Source organism: Botryllus schlosseri, chromosome 2 (genome assembly GCF_051294905.1).
Source record: "Botryllus schlosseri isolate E-star chromosome 2, Bs_hap1, whole genome shotgun sequence".
Taxonomy (NCBI): domain Eukaryota; kingdom Metazoa; phylum Chordata; class Ascidiacea; order Stolidobranchia; family Styelidae; genus Botryllus; species Botryllus schlosseri.
In genome coordinates, this window is record NC_137237.1 from 16,906,362 (window position 1) to 16,927,711 (window position 21,350).

Here is a 21,350-nt window from a genome sequence, read left to right on the forward strand (position 1 = left end):
CGGCGTCAGCTGCATGTCCATGTCCATCCGCTGGGAAGATCGTATCGATCGCTATACAGTACAGCCTATTCATCGCAATCCCATTCGCTTAATCCAGACCTGGGCATTGTACGGCCCGCGACACGATTCTGGCTGGCCCGTAAAGAGCTCATTGGAATTTAGACGGCAATTTTTTTAATAATGTTAATGCGTGGACTACAACTATAGGCTGTATAAACTGAGCCTACGTGTGTCTTGCCATGAGTATTGAGTAATCCTAATTCAAAATAAAGCCAATATACCAAAGTGTGCCGTAACAATCAAAGTTAAAGTAACAAGTCATTGTTTCTATCAGATCTTGTTTCTGGAAATTGTTACATGACGAATTACAAGATCTGTACTTTAAACTGTTACGTTTCCCAATCTAATTCGCAAAATAATGCCATCAGTGCACGTGATTAGTGGTCATCCTTATTCTTAAACGACGATATGTCAAGCAATGAAAGTGCGGTATCTTTTGATTGTGATCATAGCGAGCAAGTAGCAATAGCGGCGTTTAGACTATAATTCGAGTCAGCATTATATTGACGGCATCATGTGAAAAATCACGCAGTGAAATACATATACAGCTGGCTTATGTCGAAGACCTGCTAGCGAAGCCCACCCATGGCATAAGCGGTGTCTTACGAAATCCAATAACGAGAATGGTTCGAGAGCTCTGGAATCATAAAAAATCAACCGCTTGGTGTAAAATGGCCATAGATGCCGAAACACCATGAGATTTACACAACAACTATGAACTACAGAATATAGGTAAAGCAGACGTGGTTAGAACCAAACATGAGTTCCCCGTTATTTGGAATCCTCGTCGATTACGATTTCAGTATTGTCAAGCAATCGATTACATTCGACTGATCTGATGTATAATCGTGACTCTGGAGTAAATTTTGTTGTTGTAAAAGAACGACGTGGATAAAAAGCTTAGGGGCGAGCAATCGTCATCTGTGCAGTTTGGCAATGTTTTTAGTGAACAATCGAACGCTGTCCTATTTTAAAATAGAATTGTTCTCTCTGAGGCATTCATGTCGCAATCGTGATTATATTGTCAGTCAATAAATGTTCAAGGAAGCAAAATAAGTCTAAATGTGCTGGTTACTTTTTCATGTAATCGCAATCGACGGAGCTATATTCGATATAATGCTGCGATCACCATGGGTCCCTTCCATGTTTCCAGAGTCACTAGATGCTTAGCTTTCCAATTATATTTTGTAATCGATAACATATTTGTTGGCAAGCGACGCGCGACTGCGCAAGACCAACCGCTGTGCGTCACTGCAATTGGATTGGAATGATGTCCTGCACGATGCATTTGTTTCAACCGAGTGTTGTGCAATATTGCGTGTAATTACGAGCAAAAGTATAATGGATTTATGGTGAGCCAAAAGAGAGCCAGCTTCTTCAGCGCTAAAAACTTTCGCAACTATGGAGAAGACTAGCTGCTGGTTGCTTATTGTGGTGTTCGGGATACATCATGTCAGTAAGTGCAACTTTACGAGCTAAAGTATGCTGCAATTGCTAGCGGTAGCCTTGTCAGGCTTGGAAAATATACTAAGTCGCGTGCCTAGAGGACATTCATTTCGTGTAACTACAAATAAAATTTGAGTGGTAAATTATGCGAATACACGTTCGTCTTTGCTCATGGTACGGAATATAGTAGACATATTAGTAGTCTCGTCGAATATTCATCAACACTTACATCCGCCCGGCTCCATTCTGAAAAGTGCACAGCACAGTGCACATTCTATAGCAGAGTTTCTCAACCGAGGGCCCGCGAAACATTTTAAAGACGCCCGCAATCCTCAAAATTTGGAATATCATTGTTAACCTAATTTTTGATTTTCTAAGTCAGCTTTCATTACTGCTGACCGCACTTCAGGCTCACATCAGCAGAATGACGTTTGAGAATAAATATCATTCTGTGCGAACTCATATTAATTGCCTGTACAAGGGTTGTAACCGAGTCACAAGGTTCCGATTCACAAGTCAATTTGATATTTATGGTCATTTTCAATTCACCAGCGAGTCAAGTCCGAGTCCAAGGCAGGGAGCGGCGGGTCGAGTCCAAGTCATAGTGTTTACTGTTCAGTACCGAGTTCAAGTCAGGCTCAACTCACCTCTGTAAAACTCTTGGGGGATATATGAAAGGCCTCGGATTCATAATAATATACTACGTTTTTCTCACTCTCGAACGCGTATTTCAAGACTTTATTCTAACATGTGCTTCGAATAAGGCTGGAAAACGGATGTTCTCAATCATGCGTGAATCTAGATCTATATTTGGGGATGTCATGATATACCTACACGACCTATGTACGTACGTAGCTGTCGCGAGGCTATCGCCATGACAAGATGGCTAATACTGTAGTTATCCCAACACCCCAAGTTATTACCAACAGACCTACCATGCCTGTTAGCTTAATTGAGGCGGACGAAATTATAGGTAATAAAAGCCTACTATACAGTTTTCGGACTTGCATAAATATAGCGAGTATTTATGAGCCCGCGTAAATTCGGGCAGACTATGATTTGCTTGACAGGCTTACCACTGTTAGCCTATACATCTCTATGAGTCTGTGCTACTTCACATAAATTGTGTCTCAACCCTGAAATATGTGTGTACTTGTCAGACTCGGAAAGTTGTCTCGGAAGGTGCTTCATGCCATTCTCAAAAAGCTATAGTTGTCATTGCAACTATGCTTGCGTTAGAAAAAATGATTGCTGTTCGGATTACAATACTCAGTGCAATGGAAAGTGAGTAAATAACTACATACGTTATACTATTGTAGTTGATCCAGAAGCGTAGCTAGAAGGTGTTAAAATCTATGGTTTTAAATGTGCGGGTATGGGAAACTGCGAAGCACGTGTAGATGCTCCCTCCTCCAAGATATTGGACATAACACGTCCTTTCGATTCCTCAAATTTCTTTGCTTTACAACCTCTACTGTTATGTAGTGACTCCTATTGTGATACTGAGACGCCCATATATATGTATATCAAAGAAATATTCAGAATCATAGCGAGTAGACCAGTGGTTCCCAACCTTTTATCACCCACGTACCATTTCGAGGTTTTATGCAGTGCTCGCGTACCACCTACATAAGTTACGCGCGCCGAAGGCGGTCAAAAATGTTCCCGTCATTTATGACGTCATAATCACATATTTGACCTATGCGAGGCGTAATAGCATATGCTATTAAACTAGGCATTATCAGCCAGGGTTGATGGGATGCATGGAATTGATTTTTCACCACCAGTCACACGAAGAATAACATAATGAAATAACAGCAAACAACAAACGTTAATTTATTTTAATGCGATGGCTGCATTTGTTTATTTTCCCCCAGCTCAGCGGTTCTCAAACTGATTTAGACACGCCCCCTTTTATGATAGTGAAAAATTTCGCGCCCCCTTATCGTCATATCACAAAATGCAACCAAAATACTAGCAATGCCCGCGAATAATATGATGGCAGGGGACGTTATGACCAATGTTCCCTCTAAGCTGCGCACGTGCGCCAATGCGCAGTACTTTCACGGTCTCTGCGCACAGAAAATCCAAGTTGCGCACAAAAAATCAGAAGTGATGACCGTTTTTTAGTCGTTACGCACTGTTTTTCAAGGGCCTGCGCAGTGAGTTGGTGAGTGCGCGCAGACCCATCAAAAATTAGAGGGAACATCGGTTATGACAGTTGATAAGAGAATTCTCAAATATGCAATTAGGACTAGCAAAAAACAATGAAATGGAGGTAAATCGCGCGGAGCGAGAAAATTTTTTTCAGTTGGCTGCAGCTTCGCGCCTTCCACTCTTAGAACCACTGCACTAGCTGATCGATGCGTGGCATATGTTTTCTCACAGCGCATCGAAAGTCAGGCATGGGCGCAACAAGTCGGTTTCGATTCTTCGACTTGATAGTCATCAGAGATGAAAATCGTTGGTCACACTCCTACGTAGAACGGAAAATTAGCAGCTGAGAGATAACGTGAGAAGCTACAGTCGAGCACGCGGAGGCCATGCTAAGCCTGAAGTTTATTGGAGAACATTCTTTGTGTCCCACCCCACCTGAACTAATAACTCCATTCGGTCAAAAAAAAACAGAATCCACTCGCGTACCACTTGGAAGACCTTCGCGTACCACTAGTGGTACGCGTACCACAGGTTGGGAACCACTGGAGTAGACCTAATACTAATGGCTCTCAGTTAGGATATATCAGTTGCATGAGGGAACCGTGTTTTACCACATTTACTTGATTTAGCGTCTCCGGAAGCTGTAGCGGAAGATGTGCCCAAACGCGAGTGGATCGGACAAGACCCTGTCAATGTAATAGCCACTGTTCCAGTTATGGCAATTGCTGTCCCGACTTCGAGATAGAATGCGAAAGAAGGACAAGAAGAGATTCTAATAATTGCCGTGAGTATATAGTCGAACCATTTGTGAAAATGATAATTCGCACTCACGTTCATGTGTTCTATAGGTGCAAGATATGTTACTGACAACGATCTCGAGAATATTTCATATGAGTTGTGGCGTCTTGACACCAATTCGTTCACAGAGTCCGCTCTTCGGTACAACGTACAGAATCGGGCGTCTCGATCAACGTGGAATGACGTCACTCCAAATCGGTTGAGTATTTAAATCGCGTACACAGCAGTGGCAACTGGGGTTGAACAAAATCGAGTACCCGGGTCATGCGATGTCGCATCGAGTATTAATATTCGAATCGTACCGATTATTCGAGTACTTCTCCTTATTACGTCATGAGTTGATGTGTGTAGGTATATTATCATAACAAGTGTCAATCGAAATTGTAAAATTCTAATTTTATGAATACTAACCTTATAGGTAAATTAAATACGTATGTAATTGATATATTCACTACCTATGATTTTTAACAATGCGACAGGGCAATCATTACTTCATCATTCAATCATTGGGGATGTCGTTTCCATGAACGCATCGTGCTACATGCTTTGAGCGATAGATATTATATGATGTAATAAGGTCAATCGAGGCCCATATGGCCATAAGAAATATCGAAACGATTATTGTCGTCCATTAAATATATCAGATTGTCATAGTGCAGTGTTTCCCAATCACTTGTGGCGAATTCAGGGGTTTCTGGCGGGAACAGACGCAGTTGCAAAATAAATACATACATTATGAACTTATATAGGGAGGCATACTGCCAACACGATTACGCGGTTACCAGTTCACTGTCCAAGACTGTAACAGTCGCTAACTTTATCACGTTTTGTTCATAAAAACCAATTTTTTGATTATGGATAACCAATATAGTGGTCAGAAACACGAGCAGCATGACGTACAATAAAGCTTTTGCATAATTTGGCGATTTTTGTACACAAGAAGTTTCATGTTGCAGTAAAATGCAATTGTATATGTCTACTGTCAGACGTCATATCGATACCGGATGTACTCAAATAAGCCAATAGTTTGTCCGTGATATCCGGCAAATCACTCTGGTGAGTTTACAGTTTGATAAAACGTATAATGACAAAAGGTAGAAGAGAATGTGACTCGACTCCGGATTCACGTTTGTTCAGAAAAAATGACGAGCATCTGCCACAATCATTCTCTACAGTACAGGGTCGTCACTATGAATCCTGGGTCGTCTTAACTTTCACCAATAGAAAGTCTTTATGAAACAAGGTATTACCAAATTTTATTGGGGAAGCGTGTTTAAGGGTTAAATAGAGGGATTTTAGGTTGTGGGGAATGAAGACCCCCCAAAAAATAATTCAAAAGAGGTGAATGAATGAAAATAAGGTTGGGAACCACTGCTATAGTGACAATAGGTGAATAAATTCGGTTATCCAAAACATCGACTTTCACTACTCGATCTGAATCAACAAATTGATACTCGATCCCGATTTGAGTACTCGAATAGTTATACCTAGCAATACATTTGCAAGATTAGAAACCCCTTCGTGATTTTACAAAACCACATATTGAACAGCAATCCGCAGTTAGCATGCGAAAGGTCGAGGACTACTTTTATTCTTCGACCTCATGTTATTTACTATCGCAGTAATCTGTGACAGGTTAGTTGCTATAGCTAGCTATCGTCTGCCTGTCTATTGCCGGCACAAGCTAGCCAGAAACCACATGTCAAACAAATCGCACTATGACATCAAACCGACTTATAATACAGGGGTGCATGAGGTCACTTTTTGTGATTAGGCAATATTGTCGTGGCAAGTTATCTTCACAAGCCACTTATTGGCTAGTTCGCATCACAGCGGACTTGACATGTACCAAATATCCATGGAAGAAACCGACGAAAGCGTGACGAAATGTATTTCTCAAGAAACTTTGCGAATATTGCATACAATGAACCACGGGCGTCCAACCTGTGGGGCACACCATGTGACTTTCTGGGATGTTCTGAGAGACCCAAAAGGTTTTTAGAAAAGAATTATATTATCAACTTAATCGCCCTAATTTATGACGAATTTACAATTTTAAGAATTGACATATATTGTTTGTTTTCCAGAGAGATACGCAACAAAATAATACAATGAGGCATTACGCCAGTTGGCATTTATAGAATGTTGGTGTGAGTGCTTGAATTAAAAATAATTGTAAAACAACGAGTTCTAAGTTTACAAATTAGCACTTACTAACTGCATGTGGCCTTTGGTCCTGAATTCTCCGATCGTTTCGTGCGACCGCGCCTTAACCTTATGGCCATGCTTACAAAAACACTGGCCTGCAGACCATATTTCACCGAGGCTAATGCCATGTATGATGTCACAGATTTTTTACGAGTGTCAACGAAAGTTTTTTCGCCGCTGAGACGTATCAGAAACTGATAGCTTTACAAGACAACTACATCTACGCTCAAGGACGCACCGAGAGAGTCACACGCGACGAACTAGAAGAAAACGACGCGTTTCTAACCGCTGTAATAGCGACATCGGTTGGGAAACGTCTTTTCGAGTTTCTGGATGGAAAAAGTAACAAGTGGGGTTCTATTCGCGAGCTGTTTACAGGAAATAAATATTGGATTCAGATTTGGCGGGTTGCTCTGGGCTACATGGTTTTAAGGCACTGCTAAAAAACATATGGTTTGAAATGTACAATAGAAAAGCACGGCATGATACGAGCGGGTAAGTTCTTACTTGCTACGGCGATATAGGTGAATAAGATAGCACTTGCTCTTGCTCCCTGAAACAATAGGATATCCGGCATCCGGGAAAAATAACTAGGGATTCAAATCAGCTACGCATTTAAAATAGCGAGTATCAGGACGTTGTACAATTATGCGCTCGTTGTACCCACTCACTCTACGTAGATATAGGTTGTGTATTTGTGCGTATATACATTATACTCATCACGTTGTTTCCATCAACATTTGTAGCTTCGAACACTCATTCGTTGGAGAAACGAAACGTAACGAAGTTTCGGGTTTCCATAACTGGGTGGCATTTTACAAGCAAGAAGGTTTAGGCAACGTTAACTATCTCGGATACGTCTACAAGAAGAATCCTCGCTTTGTGGCAATAAAACACACGTGGTTTGGAGCTAAGAAACCGATGGGGGGATTTACCATCGGAACAAGTCCGGAAATCGAGTTCGCTTTGTACACGCTTTGTTTCCTCTCGAGACCAAATTCGTTGTGAGTATGTACGCCTCCTTCCGTCAAACAGTATCGACGAAGGTTTTGGGCTGATTAGTATACTTACAGCATGCTAGTGTGACTATGTTTGATTCGGTACAGCGTATTCTATGTGTCTTTCCTCCTCCTTCTCTCTCTCTCTCTCTCTCTCTCTTGCCATCATAGAGGAATTCATGGTAAATTTCATTCATTCTCGCAGTCCACAGCCGCAGAAATCACATTACGTCGTCGATTTATTTCAGTTGTCCAATCAAGGTGACCAATCAACGGGGAAATTCCGTGATGAGAGGTATTCAGACGTATATGTGGAGGGCACGGTACGGACAATCCTACGTTGCATCTGCATACTTTGTCGGCTAACCCTGACCTCGAACTCCCAACCACTATCAGATCATGACTGGGAATCATTTGGCCTATATATCTCTTGTATAGTTGTCTAGTATTTATATATCCTGTAAACTGAATCTTAATTGGCGCAGATGCCTATAAATTTTGCCTTTACGACCCCATGCATGCTAAATTTGAAGGCTTAACTTTTATGTCTAATTTGTGTGTGATATGTGTGTGAACCTTACACCTATCCACGAAGAAACGTAAGCCTACACACCCTTAGAAGACAATGAATTATGCGATATTGTTGGGGTCGTGTGAACCCTCGAAAGGTTCCGGTTCGTGACAGCATGAGCTTACAACTTATATATAATGAAGGTTTTAGTGAGCACAAACCTACGACGTGCGTCGCGTCGCTCATTCCTCAAATGAAATTTCTACAGGTTAGTGGCTCCCAATCGTGTGTCCCGTTGTTACTTGTTACCTTGCATATTATTTTACCTCTCGTGACCCATATCTGAAATTAAATGTGGCAATTCAGCATATGCATGTTGTTGCGTTTTTGTGTCTTCCTTTGGCCCTGAGATCAGCTGGAACTCACTAAACAAGGCTAAAAACTATTGATGCGTTTTAACTAGCTTCATTTACGTCAAAGGGAATAGTATGCATATGCAACCAAAGTCAAACAATGTAGTTATATTTCTGGAATTGCGGCAACCATCCGCGCGTCATATCTATATCTATTTTGTCTTCATAATGTATGCCACGGTAGCAGATGGATATTCTCACATCTAGAATACATATTTGCGAGTGCATCAGGTTGTACTAGTTAATACCAGTTGGTACGAGTTGGTACCTTCTTGCATGGTCATTGGTCATTGGTCATGCGCCGCGCTGCCGTTTTGTGCACGAGTACATCATTGTCTGTCTACGTATCCATCATACGGTGTATAGTAAAATTACACTAATATCTCCTGTGGTGCATATGGCCGTCACCCAATCCATCTGGTAAACTGCTTCGCTATGTACTTAGCGTCGTTTGTAAATCTTGTAGGCTCGTAATATTAGGGTTACCATATTTCGGGGATCTGAAAAGAGGACACTTTTTACAAATTTCCAAACCTACAATACCGGAGTAAAATCCGGAAAAATCGTAAATTTATTGCGAGTTTGGGGTTGGTTGACTAAAAAAGGGCATTTTCCGACTCGATCCCTGAAATTACACACTTTCATCAAGTGTTAAGTTGATTGACTGAAAAATAAAGGTCAGCTTTCCGGCTCAACTCCCGAAAGACCCGTCGGACCGTTACTTGAGTACTGATTTCCTATATCTCAGTTGAATGTTTACATACATTTAACCTAAATTCCCGAAAAAGAGGACATATTCTAAAAAAGTGGACATTTGGGCGTCCTCCGAGGACACTTTCAAAAAATGTCAAAAAAGAGGACAAATCCTCTTAAGAAAGGACTATGGTGGTAACCCTACTAATATGCCGCTCCCTTTGACTTTATATTAACATACTTAACATAGTTAACATAATTATTGTACATGTGGACATACAAATCGCCGGCGCAAAACGGGGAGCACACCTAATTTGGGGTTGGCATTGACCTGCCAATCAATGGTGTAAAATGATTAGGAGAATTGCAGCCTACGATTCTGCAACACCTACCCCTGAAATAATTGTAATATATCGAAACACAAATCAGCTTTGTTTTATGTTTGTTCCCAATTCTTAGCCAAGGGCGCAGATGCGGATATTTACTTGCCCAGGCCCACGGAGCCGCTAAGGTTAACATTACATTGGACATCCGGGTATTGACAGAATGGTTATTTACGAGACTGTAAAACAGAAAACGACTGCATCTATTTCAACCGAAAGATAGCTGAGCGAGAAAGGAAATCAAGTAACAGGATTAGTCGAGACGTTTCTGTTTCATATTCAAATGAGTCTTATCTCATTAATTTTTCCATGTTCTATCGTGTCCAACGATGCGTCATATTTATAAAAAAAAATAAACACATGATTCACGGCGGCTCGTTTGTCAAACTAGATAGCCTTTGCAAAATTGTAGTTGTGACTGCAATTTGTTCATTAAATTGCATCTATCGATGTATGGTGGGCCACAATACATCCCCCGTTCTCTTTATTGATGCTCAATTTCTGATGCTTGGAAATTAGAAATCATAATCGTGATTTCAACCAACGTAATTGTGCAGTTATTCCCTGAACACTAGTGATCTCACAAACCTATGATATCGTATGATTTCTTGAAATAAATAATAAGTAGGTATAGCGCAATTAATTTGTCATCCATAGGCTTTCGGGGCATCAAATGTACAATCTAATATTACCTATATATTCATGGTCTCATCACCGAAATAATAGCTAGGCCTACATAGAAAAGATTTCATCTTTTCAAGTGATCAAAGCTTCAGGACAAAATCAGCACGTCTGATGACAGACACTTTATGTTGAAGACCATAATAGTTTTACAATATATGCCAAGGGTGACGTTTCATCTGTGAGAATATTGTAGGCTTACCATATTCTGGAAATCTAAAAAGAGGACACTTTTTCAGAAAGTTCAGACATGCAAAATCGGAGAAGAATTCTCAAAAACTGGTAAATTTTTCCCACTTCGTGATCGGTTGACTAAAAAAAAAAGGTCATCACTTCCGCTCAGAGCTCAAAATACCGTTTTTTTCTCCACATTGCCAGGTGGATGACTAAAAAAAAGGTCATCTTTCGCTCAGAGCTAAAATCACCGTTTTTCACTCCGAAATACCCGCCGGTGCTTAACTTCTGTGCTAATTTGCGGCATATCACTCGCAATTTCCTCTAAATCTGACCTAAATTTTCAAAAAAGAGGACAAAATCTCAAAAAAGAGGACAAAAGGGCGTCCTCGAGGACACTTTCAAAAAAGTCAAAAAAGAGGACAAATCCTCTTAAAAGAGGACGTATGGTAAGCCTAGAATATTGTATTGACATCTTTCTCCTGCTGAGCATAGAGTGGTCAGACAATTTGAAATGTTTGTCAAATTTCTTTCATGTATATATAGGTGTTGGGATGACTCGAGTCATGACTTGACTCGAGTCAGACTCGAGTCACCTTTTTTGTATGACTTGACTTGACTCGAGTCACTTTGCTAAAATGACTTGACTTGACTTGACTCGGCGTATCAAAAATGTGGATTGACTCGTGACTCGGAGCAAAATCCACGAGTCAATTTCAAGTCATCAAGTAATCGGTGTCGATAAAAATCACTGTATCTTGCATATGTTCGGATTGCTCGCGAAACGCTGGCGTAACCCGTGAGAGCGACCAACCATTCAATGATCGTGCGTTTGACTGAGCCTCCATTGTTCTCTCACAAATAAATTGACCGCAAACTAAGTGGTCGAAGCTTACAGCTTACGTTGTCGTAAACTAGTAGTAAAGTAATTTAATAGCAAATTTCTGTTCTATGTTCTTACCTTAACCAAACCTATTGTTTTATTGAAATTGAATTTGAATATAGTTTATATACCCATCAACCATTGGCGCAGGTTCGAATTGTATCATATCAATATGTAAATGAGTAATGTATTGCATCTTGTCAATTCATTTATCTATTCTCTATTTGGCTGATAATTATAAACTGAGGCTAAGCAATTACTTACGTAGTTTAACAGTTCTATACGCATATGTGAGCTATACAGCGCCTTATTAGGTGTATATTCAACTGTATATTCGTTCATCGGCTCAGAATCAATGACCACTCAATCTGTATATCAGACAGCTAGAAAAATGCAATGGCGTTATTATGCCTCATACTTCGAAAATGCAACTTGACTTGAATTGTGACTTGACTCGTGACTTGACTTGACTTGACTCGACTTGACTCGAGTCACCTTCAAAAATCGAGTGACTTGACTTGACTCGAGTCACCTTCGAAAATCGATTGACTTGACTTGACTCGAGTCAAAATATGCAATGACTCGAAATGACTCGTGACTCGAAGGTGGTGACTTGATCCCAACACTGGTATATATAGGCTATTTCGGTTGATGTTGCATACTGAAAGAATTTTTCTTTGAGTGAATAGCTATAACTGGATGTACGACTGTTCGTTCGGTTCGAAAATGCATAAAGTACGTATTCTTTAATCACCAGTTTCATATTATTTGTAATTAATTCGATATTACAGATTGAAATTCGACCATGAGTTAAATATAAATTTCCCTATTTATGACGTGACAATGACCTTATAGCGTTTTCCGCACCGTTCTTGAAGTTACAGATCACCGGTGACATATGAGTCCAGTGATTGTCATCGTATATTTAGGGCGAGATAAGTTTAACCAATAGGTCAAAATGACGAAGTTTCTTCAGATCAATTGGCAATCGAGAACACAAACACTCGACGCCTTCGTCGATTCTCACGCTATGGCATTTCACCGCTTCAACGAAACGATATTATGTACTACTTATTAATGATCACACATTTGCAAATGCAAACAGACGCAGCAGCAAAATTATGAGCTATCGAATTTGATTGTATTATTAATATATCATTAATACATTACTATATTATTGTCTTGCAACCTACAAATTCTTCACTACTGTTCGGGGACAAGAATTTAGTGGCGCGATTTGAGTAGCCTATACTGAATAAACGATTATACTGATATTATGTTTTGGTGGTGAACGATGAAAGAATGTTCTTCTGCGTAATAAATTACTTCACCCACATGGTATTCAGAGGCATTTTCAACAACCCAATTACGTCTCTAATCAATTTCAATGTACGAACGGATCTGGCTATCGCATTTGCGAATATGGTGAAAAGTGGCAAGGCCTTAAATTCAGCGATGAGACCATCACCCACTCGCACAATGCATACATACAATCAGCGGACTGTACAGTTGACAGGTGTTTATTTTTCGATCTTCATATGTATAGAATGACAATGGCGTAGGGCGTAGCACGAAAAAAAAACTCAGCTAAGAATTCAATAGACGGTCGTGTAAGGCCCTACCATGCTTTCCCGGTGTCCAAACCCTTAGTTGTTACAGGTGCAGAAGCGGTTCGGTGCCCGATCGAAATTTCCCAATTTTATAGAAATAGGCCTCACCATCGATATTGTGATGTCAGATACACCCTGAAACTATCTCCGTCACTGAGAGTTACTTGGTTTCGCCAACAGGATCGTGATGTAGTCGTGATGACCTTGTGGTCTTATTCGGTAACTGGTGGAAATCGTTGTTATCGCTCGTTATCCGCAATTGCGTCATCATTCAGCCGTATATATTTGCGAGCAGTCTACATCTAGCGGAATTTAAAAGGAACTAGCTTGGCCTGATATCTTAGTAGCGATATCTCAGTACGAGCACTATATACGCGAGTCACGTGATGATTTTTGTTACCGTTCTCTGCATTGCATTGAGCATATCGGCTGTCCGTAAGTACTCGTTACTCTTGTATTGTGAGCAAAATGGATTTCCTGTGAGTTTAATCGCGTGATCGAGCACGGTGGTCTCATGTATGGTGATAAAACATAAATTGAATATTCGACTAATGTAGACGAGCGCTATAGGATGTTCTTTCTTTTGAAATCGCCTTCCCAGGCTCGGATAGTTGTCAAGGAAGATGTTCCGATCCCTTCGACAACAGTCTGAGTTGTCAATGCAACGACGCGTGCACTACTAATAATGACTGCTGCTCTGACTATGATTTGTACTGCAATAATCAGTAAGTATAGCCTACACGTGAATGAATTACTAATAAGATTTTGAGCGATCGTACCATTGTCGTTCTTATTGGTCATCATGGTGTTTCGAGATCAGATTCAGAGGTCCTTACACAGCTGGATGATATTCATACTTGTTATTCCTGAACTGCCAACTTGTAGCATGGCCCACTTTCATTGTAGGCTCTTGTGAGATTCCGCTACGATGATGGCTTTGAGCAGTGAGCATGAGCATCGATCAGCCCAGATCAGTGGTTCTCAACCGGGGGTCCTCGAAGCCTCTAAATTTGAAAAGTGATTGTTAACCTCATTTACAAGTGTTTTTTTTAAACAAGGGAAGTCACGAGGCAGTTCTGCTTCATAACTGTTAAAACTTCAGGACTCACAGCAATAGAATTGCCGTCTAGGATGAAATATTCTACTCTGTAAATTAATTTCAATTTCCTAATTGCCAATAGTCTACTGATACTGATACAAACATATTGCTGGTTAAACATGTTTCATGGGGGTCTGTGGGTGAAAAATAAAAGTTGCAGTCAGTCAGACTTCGAAATGTTTGCATAGAATTTTGGATTCGACGTTATCAACTCAGCAGATTAGTGACAGTCGTTTTAAATAGAAATTAAAACCTCGCCGCGTAATCCATTTTCTCTTGTGATATACATATCCTCTATTCCAGAATAACTTCACGATGAGCTGGTTGATGGAAATGGCTCGGCTACGTGATATATTCAGTAACAAATCAGTTTCTCAATTTGGTGGCATTCATGTTGTGATCATAACCGATGGTGTCGTTCAAAGCGTTATATTACGCTCACCACCACCTATCATTGCGGGGATGTATTTTCGGCACTCGCCCATATCAAATGGGTTTTCACTGTTACTCCAAGAAACACAGCTGTAGAATTCGCTTTGGAATAATAAAAGTCTAACCAATTTCTGCATTTAGTATGATGTTATTTTCAGGATAACTCATTTTTTGCTGTTTATCACTAGCCTACAGTTAATATCAGCACAAGACAGATGGCGGTTGCACGGTAATTGAGTTATATCTCAACTTGAACTTGTGGGGGTCGCGGGGGTCCGTGGCGGTCCAAAAGGGGTCCACGAAGAAAAAAAGGTTGAGAACCACTGGCCTAGATATTAGTCTAGCACGTGGACAGGATGCCAAGGGACACGGCGATGTTAGCAAGTCAAGTCGCAACTAAACCATGATACAAATAAAATTGCAATGACATATGATTTATTCCAAAAGTAATTCTGTATCATCTTGTTGGCTTCAAGTTTCGACTGTTTCTAAAGTATGGATGATTTTGACCATGCGGACATTGACTTATGTTTGTTCAGGGAGACATGTGTTGGCAGAGACTGTACTCAATACATATCATCTCTGCCTTGCCAATGCAATGACGAGTGTGAAAACTATGGGAACTGCTGCCCTGATCGCTATGCAGTATGGTGAGTAGATATATAGGTAGGCAATTTCTCCAGTCCTCCAGGTGTCTCGAAGTCAGCATAAATTCTCATCAGAGTTAGTTGTACGCACGCATATACGCACGCACACACACACACACACACACACACACACACACACACACACACACACACACATACACACACACACACACACATACACACATACACACACATACACACACTTACATACATACATACATAGACACACTAACATGAACTTAAACATATGGATAATTGCCTATACAATACAATACAATCTTACACGCACTCCTGATGAAGATCCGGACGCAGCTGACATGGAATCAGCCAACAATTACCACCAGCATCAAAAGCGTCCATAGCGAATGTATAGCCTTTGTAAGTTGTTTCCAAGTCATTCATATGTACATAGATTGGGGGATTTTCACAAATCGTAGGGTATTGTAACCAATCACAACTATTCGCCCGTTCAGTTCTGCCGATACCTGCAGTGGTCGCTGCGGTCAGTCAGTCGATAGCACCAAGAGTTGCCAGTGTAACGAACAATGTGCGAGCTACGGAGATTGCTGCCCGGACTATGTGACTCAGTGTAACAGTGGAGGTGGCAACTGCGGTATGTTGACTCGGCTTACAGTGGTACGAAATGAGTATGTATAGCAGGGGCGGGCAACTTCTCCATCCTGCGGGCCGGATAGGGAAACATGAATATGAGGCGGGCCAGATTCCTGATTTTTTTTATGAGTTTACGGGAACTCCCCCTTTGAGAACTCGCCACAGATCCGTCCATCTACCATGCATTACCCTTTGTACATACAATTCAGAGACGCACACATTTCTGCAGTTGCGTAGTATATCTGGATTGGGCGACCGGTTCACGGGCGAGTTCAAATTACAGATATAAATGTGATCAAAAATCAGAGAATATATTGCTTCTAGTCGCGCAAAGCGCGAAAATTTTTTGCGTAAATGAATGAATTTGATCAATGATATTGGTGAGTGTATGAGCAAGTGGTTTCTTCGAAAATTTACAGCACGTATAATTATAATTTTGAACATTGACCATGGCATAAGAATATTCATGAGCTTATCGCAGAATATTCACTTCGGGCGGGTTCTTTGTTATTGATTACTTTGTTGGAGACCCGGACTATTCTAGTGTATCTATGATACTGTATTCTCACAATCAAGTCACGTACGTAGAGACACTAAATCGCGCCATGCGCGGGATTTTTTTTTAGTTTGAATCCATCTACCCGAAAATATTCCACTACTTATAAATATTACGATTATTCTCGAAAAATTTGGTAATGGCATGGTCCCATTCGCCCCTGGCTACGTCAATGCAGTGAACATCAGTTGTATTGGATCTTCGCTTTGTCTTGCTCATGTTCATGCTCGATAATGTTTGCGCATTAATGCCTGTAGACGGTGACGCGGGCCTCATCATCACGTAAGACCGAAAACTGTCGGCGGGCCGCACAAAATCCAGTTGCGGGTCGGATCCGGCCCGCCGGCCGTATGTTGCCCGTCCCTGATGTATACTATCATTCTCGGAGATGAGCATGAAATTGGATGTTAATTTATTGCATTTGGGATATTTACTAAACAGGATTTGGGTCTAGGCTTATAGGTAGCAATGGAATTTCCAATAATCTTGGTATTCTTTGTGGCATTTGAGTTTGAGTCATTATTGGATTGGGACTTCAGCGAGATATAACCATCAGGAATTTTTAGATTTCTAGAAATCCGTGGATGTAACATGGACTGATGATGATGAGGATAGCACTGTTATTTATACGGTTAAGGCTTGCTTAAATTGGGAATATAGCAGGGATGATGATGATATACAGTGGTTAAGGTTACCATCTTCATAGTCCTGGTGTTCTTGATCATTGTACATCAGTAATAGTGAGTACCTAAAAGAAGTATAAAGCTCGATACCTTCATAATTGGATTAAATGTTAGGTATGCACATTTTTATCATCAGTCACGCCGTTGTGAAAGACTTCCGAATTTGAGGCGACGATGTATTTTATATAGCCTAGCCGTGAAATGATTTTGAATCAATGTAATTAATGAGCATACGCTACTCCTGTAGCGTACGACCCGAAAGTGTTGGGAGTAGTGCTTATGAATTCATGTCCAAAGTCATGTTAGGATGATTTTCCACATAGGAAACCTCCCACGTGCCGTGGCCCAGAGCTAGATAGCCTACTGTTATGGTGATATCCCAAATTTGACAGACGCGATTTCTGTTACCGACAACGAGTTGGAGGCAATCTCATATGAGCTGTGGAATCTCGACAGCAACTCGTTCCCGAGCTATGCCGTCCAATATGACACGCAAGGATCGACAACAACTTCAGCGACAAATGACGCTGCTCCTGGTCCGTGAGTATTTGTCTACTGCAAACTATTTAATGTAATCTGCTGATCTGTCAAGACTTAACGAACGACTCTCAGATTTTTTACGTACGTGGATTCAAGTCGTTTTTCCGGCGATACCTATCAAAAACTCATCGCTTTGCAAGACAACTACATCCGGACTCAAGGATATACCGAAGTGGTCCCAGACGAGGAATTGGATGAAAACTCAGCTTTTCTGGACGCCGTTTTGTCGACTTCAGTTGGACAGAGCCTTTACCAATTTTTGGATAGCAAAAGTATCTTGCTCTATACTTTAAAACTGTGATACCGTTGGCTATTCATTCTGTATATAATCAGACTTAGCAGGATGTGCCGGTATCAACGGATTCAAAGTCATCCTCAATGACATTTGGTTCGGAATGTACGACAGACAAGCAACGCGCGATACTAGCGGGTATGTATGTAATGTATCTATAATGCATTACATTTGCATATCTGTGTATACGTAGTTGCGATGAATACGACGATTGTATGGTTTCTGCAACGTACGCTTGGATGACGAGAGAGGTGCGGGGTCAATATGTTTGGCTATCAACTTTAAACATCCGACTATTTATCCAATAAGCAACTAACGCATATCTCTGATATTCAGAGATATCTTCTTGAAATATGCCTAAATCAGCATATCTCTTGCGGGTATATACATTATACATACATATACCATGGACAGCTAAATATCTGTGAAGTGCATTGACTATCATCTGCAAAATGCAACATCTATCCAATGGTCGGGAACCTTTTTCATCAAAGCATACATATTGTCCCGATATTTTCAATTGTAATTCGCAGGTAACCAAAAAACAATTGCAATCAAGTGTGATGTCACATTTGAAGAGTCATGACGTCATCGTGTCACGGGATTCGTCGTGTACGCCATATTGTCGGTGTTAAAAACGGACGCGACTTTATAAAACCCAAATTAATCAAGTCATGTGTAAAGTCGGACTTCGTGGTGTCGCGGTTTGACCGTTACCTGAATACTTGACTATCACAAATCCATGCACGACATACTAAACAGTTAAAATTTCGATCCCTGTGCTCTCATAACTGTCTTCTCGTTAGTTATTCTTGATTTGAATAACGAGTTGACTTGTAGGCCTACTATCGAAAGTACTGATTATCACCGATATTCAAGGGGGGAATGCAAATCCTGGATCAGTTTACCCAACGGCTAGTTTGCCACAATAGCAGATCTCAGTTCTGATGAAATAATAAATATATTTGATTTCACGGAATCGCCTGATAACTACATTATTCGAAAATTTACAGAGTTACATCGGTCGATTTAGATGTGAGCCCTGCATTCCCTAACGTAGTAGTAACGTTGTAGGGCAGAAGATTGCAAATAAAGAGCCATTCTTCAGAAAGGAAACGCTATAGTTAGCCAGACAGTTGTGTCAGTAAATCTCATTCAACGGTAATTATTATTGTTATTATTATTAGTATGGTAAAAAGTAGTAGTGGCGCTGATCTCCCGTAATGGTCTGGTGCGCCACGGTCTGCAATTATCTTCTGGTGTAATAAGTTACTTTGAAATGTAATTAATCCTCGGCTATATACCGATCAAAGATTAAAGGATTCTACGAGATGATATCACGAATTCAGCCACAGGGGCTAATAGCTCGGGTTGGACCAAGATTCAACGGTAGTAGAAAATACTGATTTCGTTTCCAGATTTGAGCATTCCTTCGTCGGTGAAATAAAAGGTAGCGGTGTTTCCGGTTTTCACAACTGGGTATACTTTTACCACCAAGAGCTCGCGGGCACTTTCAACTATCAGGGATATATTAGCCAGCAAGAACCGCGTATGGTAGGAATGAGACACACTTGGTATGGCGCCAACAAGAAGATGAATGGATTCACGATCGGTACAAGTCCCGAAATCGAGCTGGCATTGTATTCACTCTGTCATCTTTCAAGGCCCAACTCTGTGTAAGTATAGCCCAGTGACTGTAGCGTTTTCAGTAGACGCGTCATGCATTGCAATTGGTGCAGTGTTTCATGAACCAGTATTCTCGAACCCCTTGGGTGTCCAGACCATAATACAGTGACAGGGAGAATATTAGAAATTGACGGGATCAAAATAATTTCACGTGGGTATAACCCTAAGCAGCAACTCATATAGGTATCACCAATTGTATCGCATTCTATTATTTCCATATTTTACTATAGCCATAGTGATTTTAATAGTTTTCCAGGTGACAGGCTCGGCGGTTTAATTAATATTTTAAATATTTTCAGTCAGTTAGTTGTACGTCGTGGAAATTTAGGAGTATGAGACTGAATAAAGATTACGAACCCCTGAGTTGGACGATATAAAAGAATATCTCCGTTTATTTATATAAGTCCATATATATGACAAGCTTATAGGTACAGGGAAAGTTTATATTGCACTAAAATCCCGAGAAAGTTGTAGCCTACTTAATTTTAACTAAAGTTGAAGTAAAAAGTTGCATTTATAATATTTTTAAATTATTAGGGTATGGTATACTCCAAAGAATCCGTTGTACAACCAAACAGTTTGAGATTTGCAGGGTGTCTGCTTCCTCGGTTTGAAACCCACGTGATAGCATTTCGCTGTCACCTCCTACAAAGCTGCCAAATTTGTCTCTTTCCTATTCACGGACGGTCTGACGAAACCGCAGAAAATAACATTTATTACCAGTACGCAGCAAGGAGATAACGCAATGCGGAAATAATTTTCCCCCAAAAAAGACAAACAGCATAGCGATAACCCATGCACCCCCTCCTCCCCCAAAAACAAGTCAAATACCACCCGCCACACCAAATCCCCGAGGTCTACAAACTTGACCTAAGGCATTGCAGCAAAACATAGTGTTGGCGACTTTAACAAAATCAATATCCTTAAAAATTAGACCCAGTGAAAATGTAATGTAGGACTGTCTCGCACTGGAGTCCGTGAAATGGGAAACTACCTCAAATTGAAACGACCGAGAATTATTCAAGCAATCTATTTCGTGTCTATCGGGCACGGTCGTGCTTGGATGGGTATAGTTGAACTTTTGGCTTGCAAGCAATTGCGTCATAGATAACATTGAGATGCAGCCAATCCATCACATAGCTCTTTGTTATGTAAATCAAATAGAGTAGAATCATACCAGAAATAGTTTTATAGCATGTTTTTTAAATCATTTCTTTACATTTTTGCGCAATAGTTGATAAAGGTTGCAGTAAAAATTTGCATGAATAATAGTGAAAGGTTACAACATAAAATTCCTCCAAACGCAGCTTAAAACATCTTACTACGTAAATTCTGAGTATCTAGGAAGCTGTAAAAAGGTTGCCAAAACTTGCGCTACTTATGAGTGCTCACTACTTCGCAATGAATCAATGACATCATGTCATTGCAAAACATTTCGTCTCCTGCCCTTATCTACACCACATCTTGCCTGCCCCTCATATACGGGGTGATACGAATTTCTGCCAACCAACTCAATACATGAGAGGGGTGGAAAAGTTAATTAGGTTAATGATGATTTCTATCTTTTGTTGCAGATGCCCGATCAAATTGTCTGACTCCTACGGCAACACCTTGTACAGAGACATTCAGACTTATAGCTGGACTTCCCAATCCGCGCCTAACGGACAATCCTACATAGCTTCAGCCTTCTTTTTGAGCTAAATATAGCGTAGGCTATAGTGGTAACTACACAGCTAGTATCGCTGAAATACACCACGATTGTGCATTATCCAATTCTCAAGTGTCCTG

At 40.6% G+C, this 21,350-nt stretch overlaps 1 protein-coding gene across 1 annotated transcript; it reads left to right on the forward strand.

Annotated features, from left to right (window-relative positions):
- The first annotated feature begins 1,176 nt into the window (after window positions 1–1,176).
- LOC145434119 (uncharacterized) lies at window positions 1,177–21,335 on the forward strand. The gene is made up of 16 exons (XM_080311418.1): window positions 1,177–1,516; window positions 2,667–2,790; window positions 4,293–4,447; window positions 4,512–4,659; window positions 6,812–7,011; window positions 7,068–7,164; window positions 7,416–7,673; window positions 13,374–13,450; window positions 13,617–13,740; window positions 15,086–15,196; window positions 15,667–15,806; window positions 17,437–17,584; window positions 17,657–17,856; window positions 17,918–18,014; window positions 19,295–19,552; window positions 21,137–21,335. Exons 1-16 carry the CDS (start codon window positions 1,462–1,464, stop codon window positions 21,261–21,263), a joined length of 2,319 nt encoding a protein of 772 aa, XP_080167544.1. The 5' UTR covers window positions 1,177–1,461; the 3' UTR covers window positions 21,264–21,335.
- The last annotated feature ends 15 nt before the right edge of the window (window positions 21,336–21,350 follow it).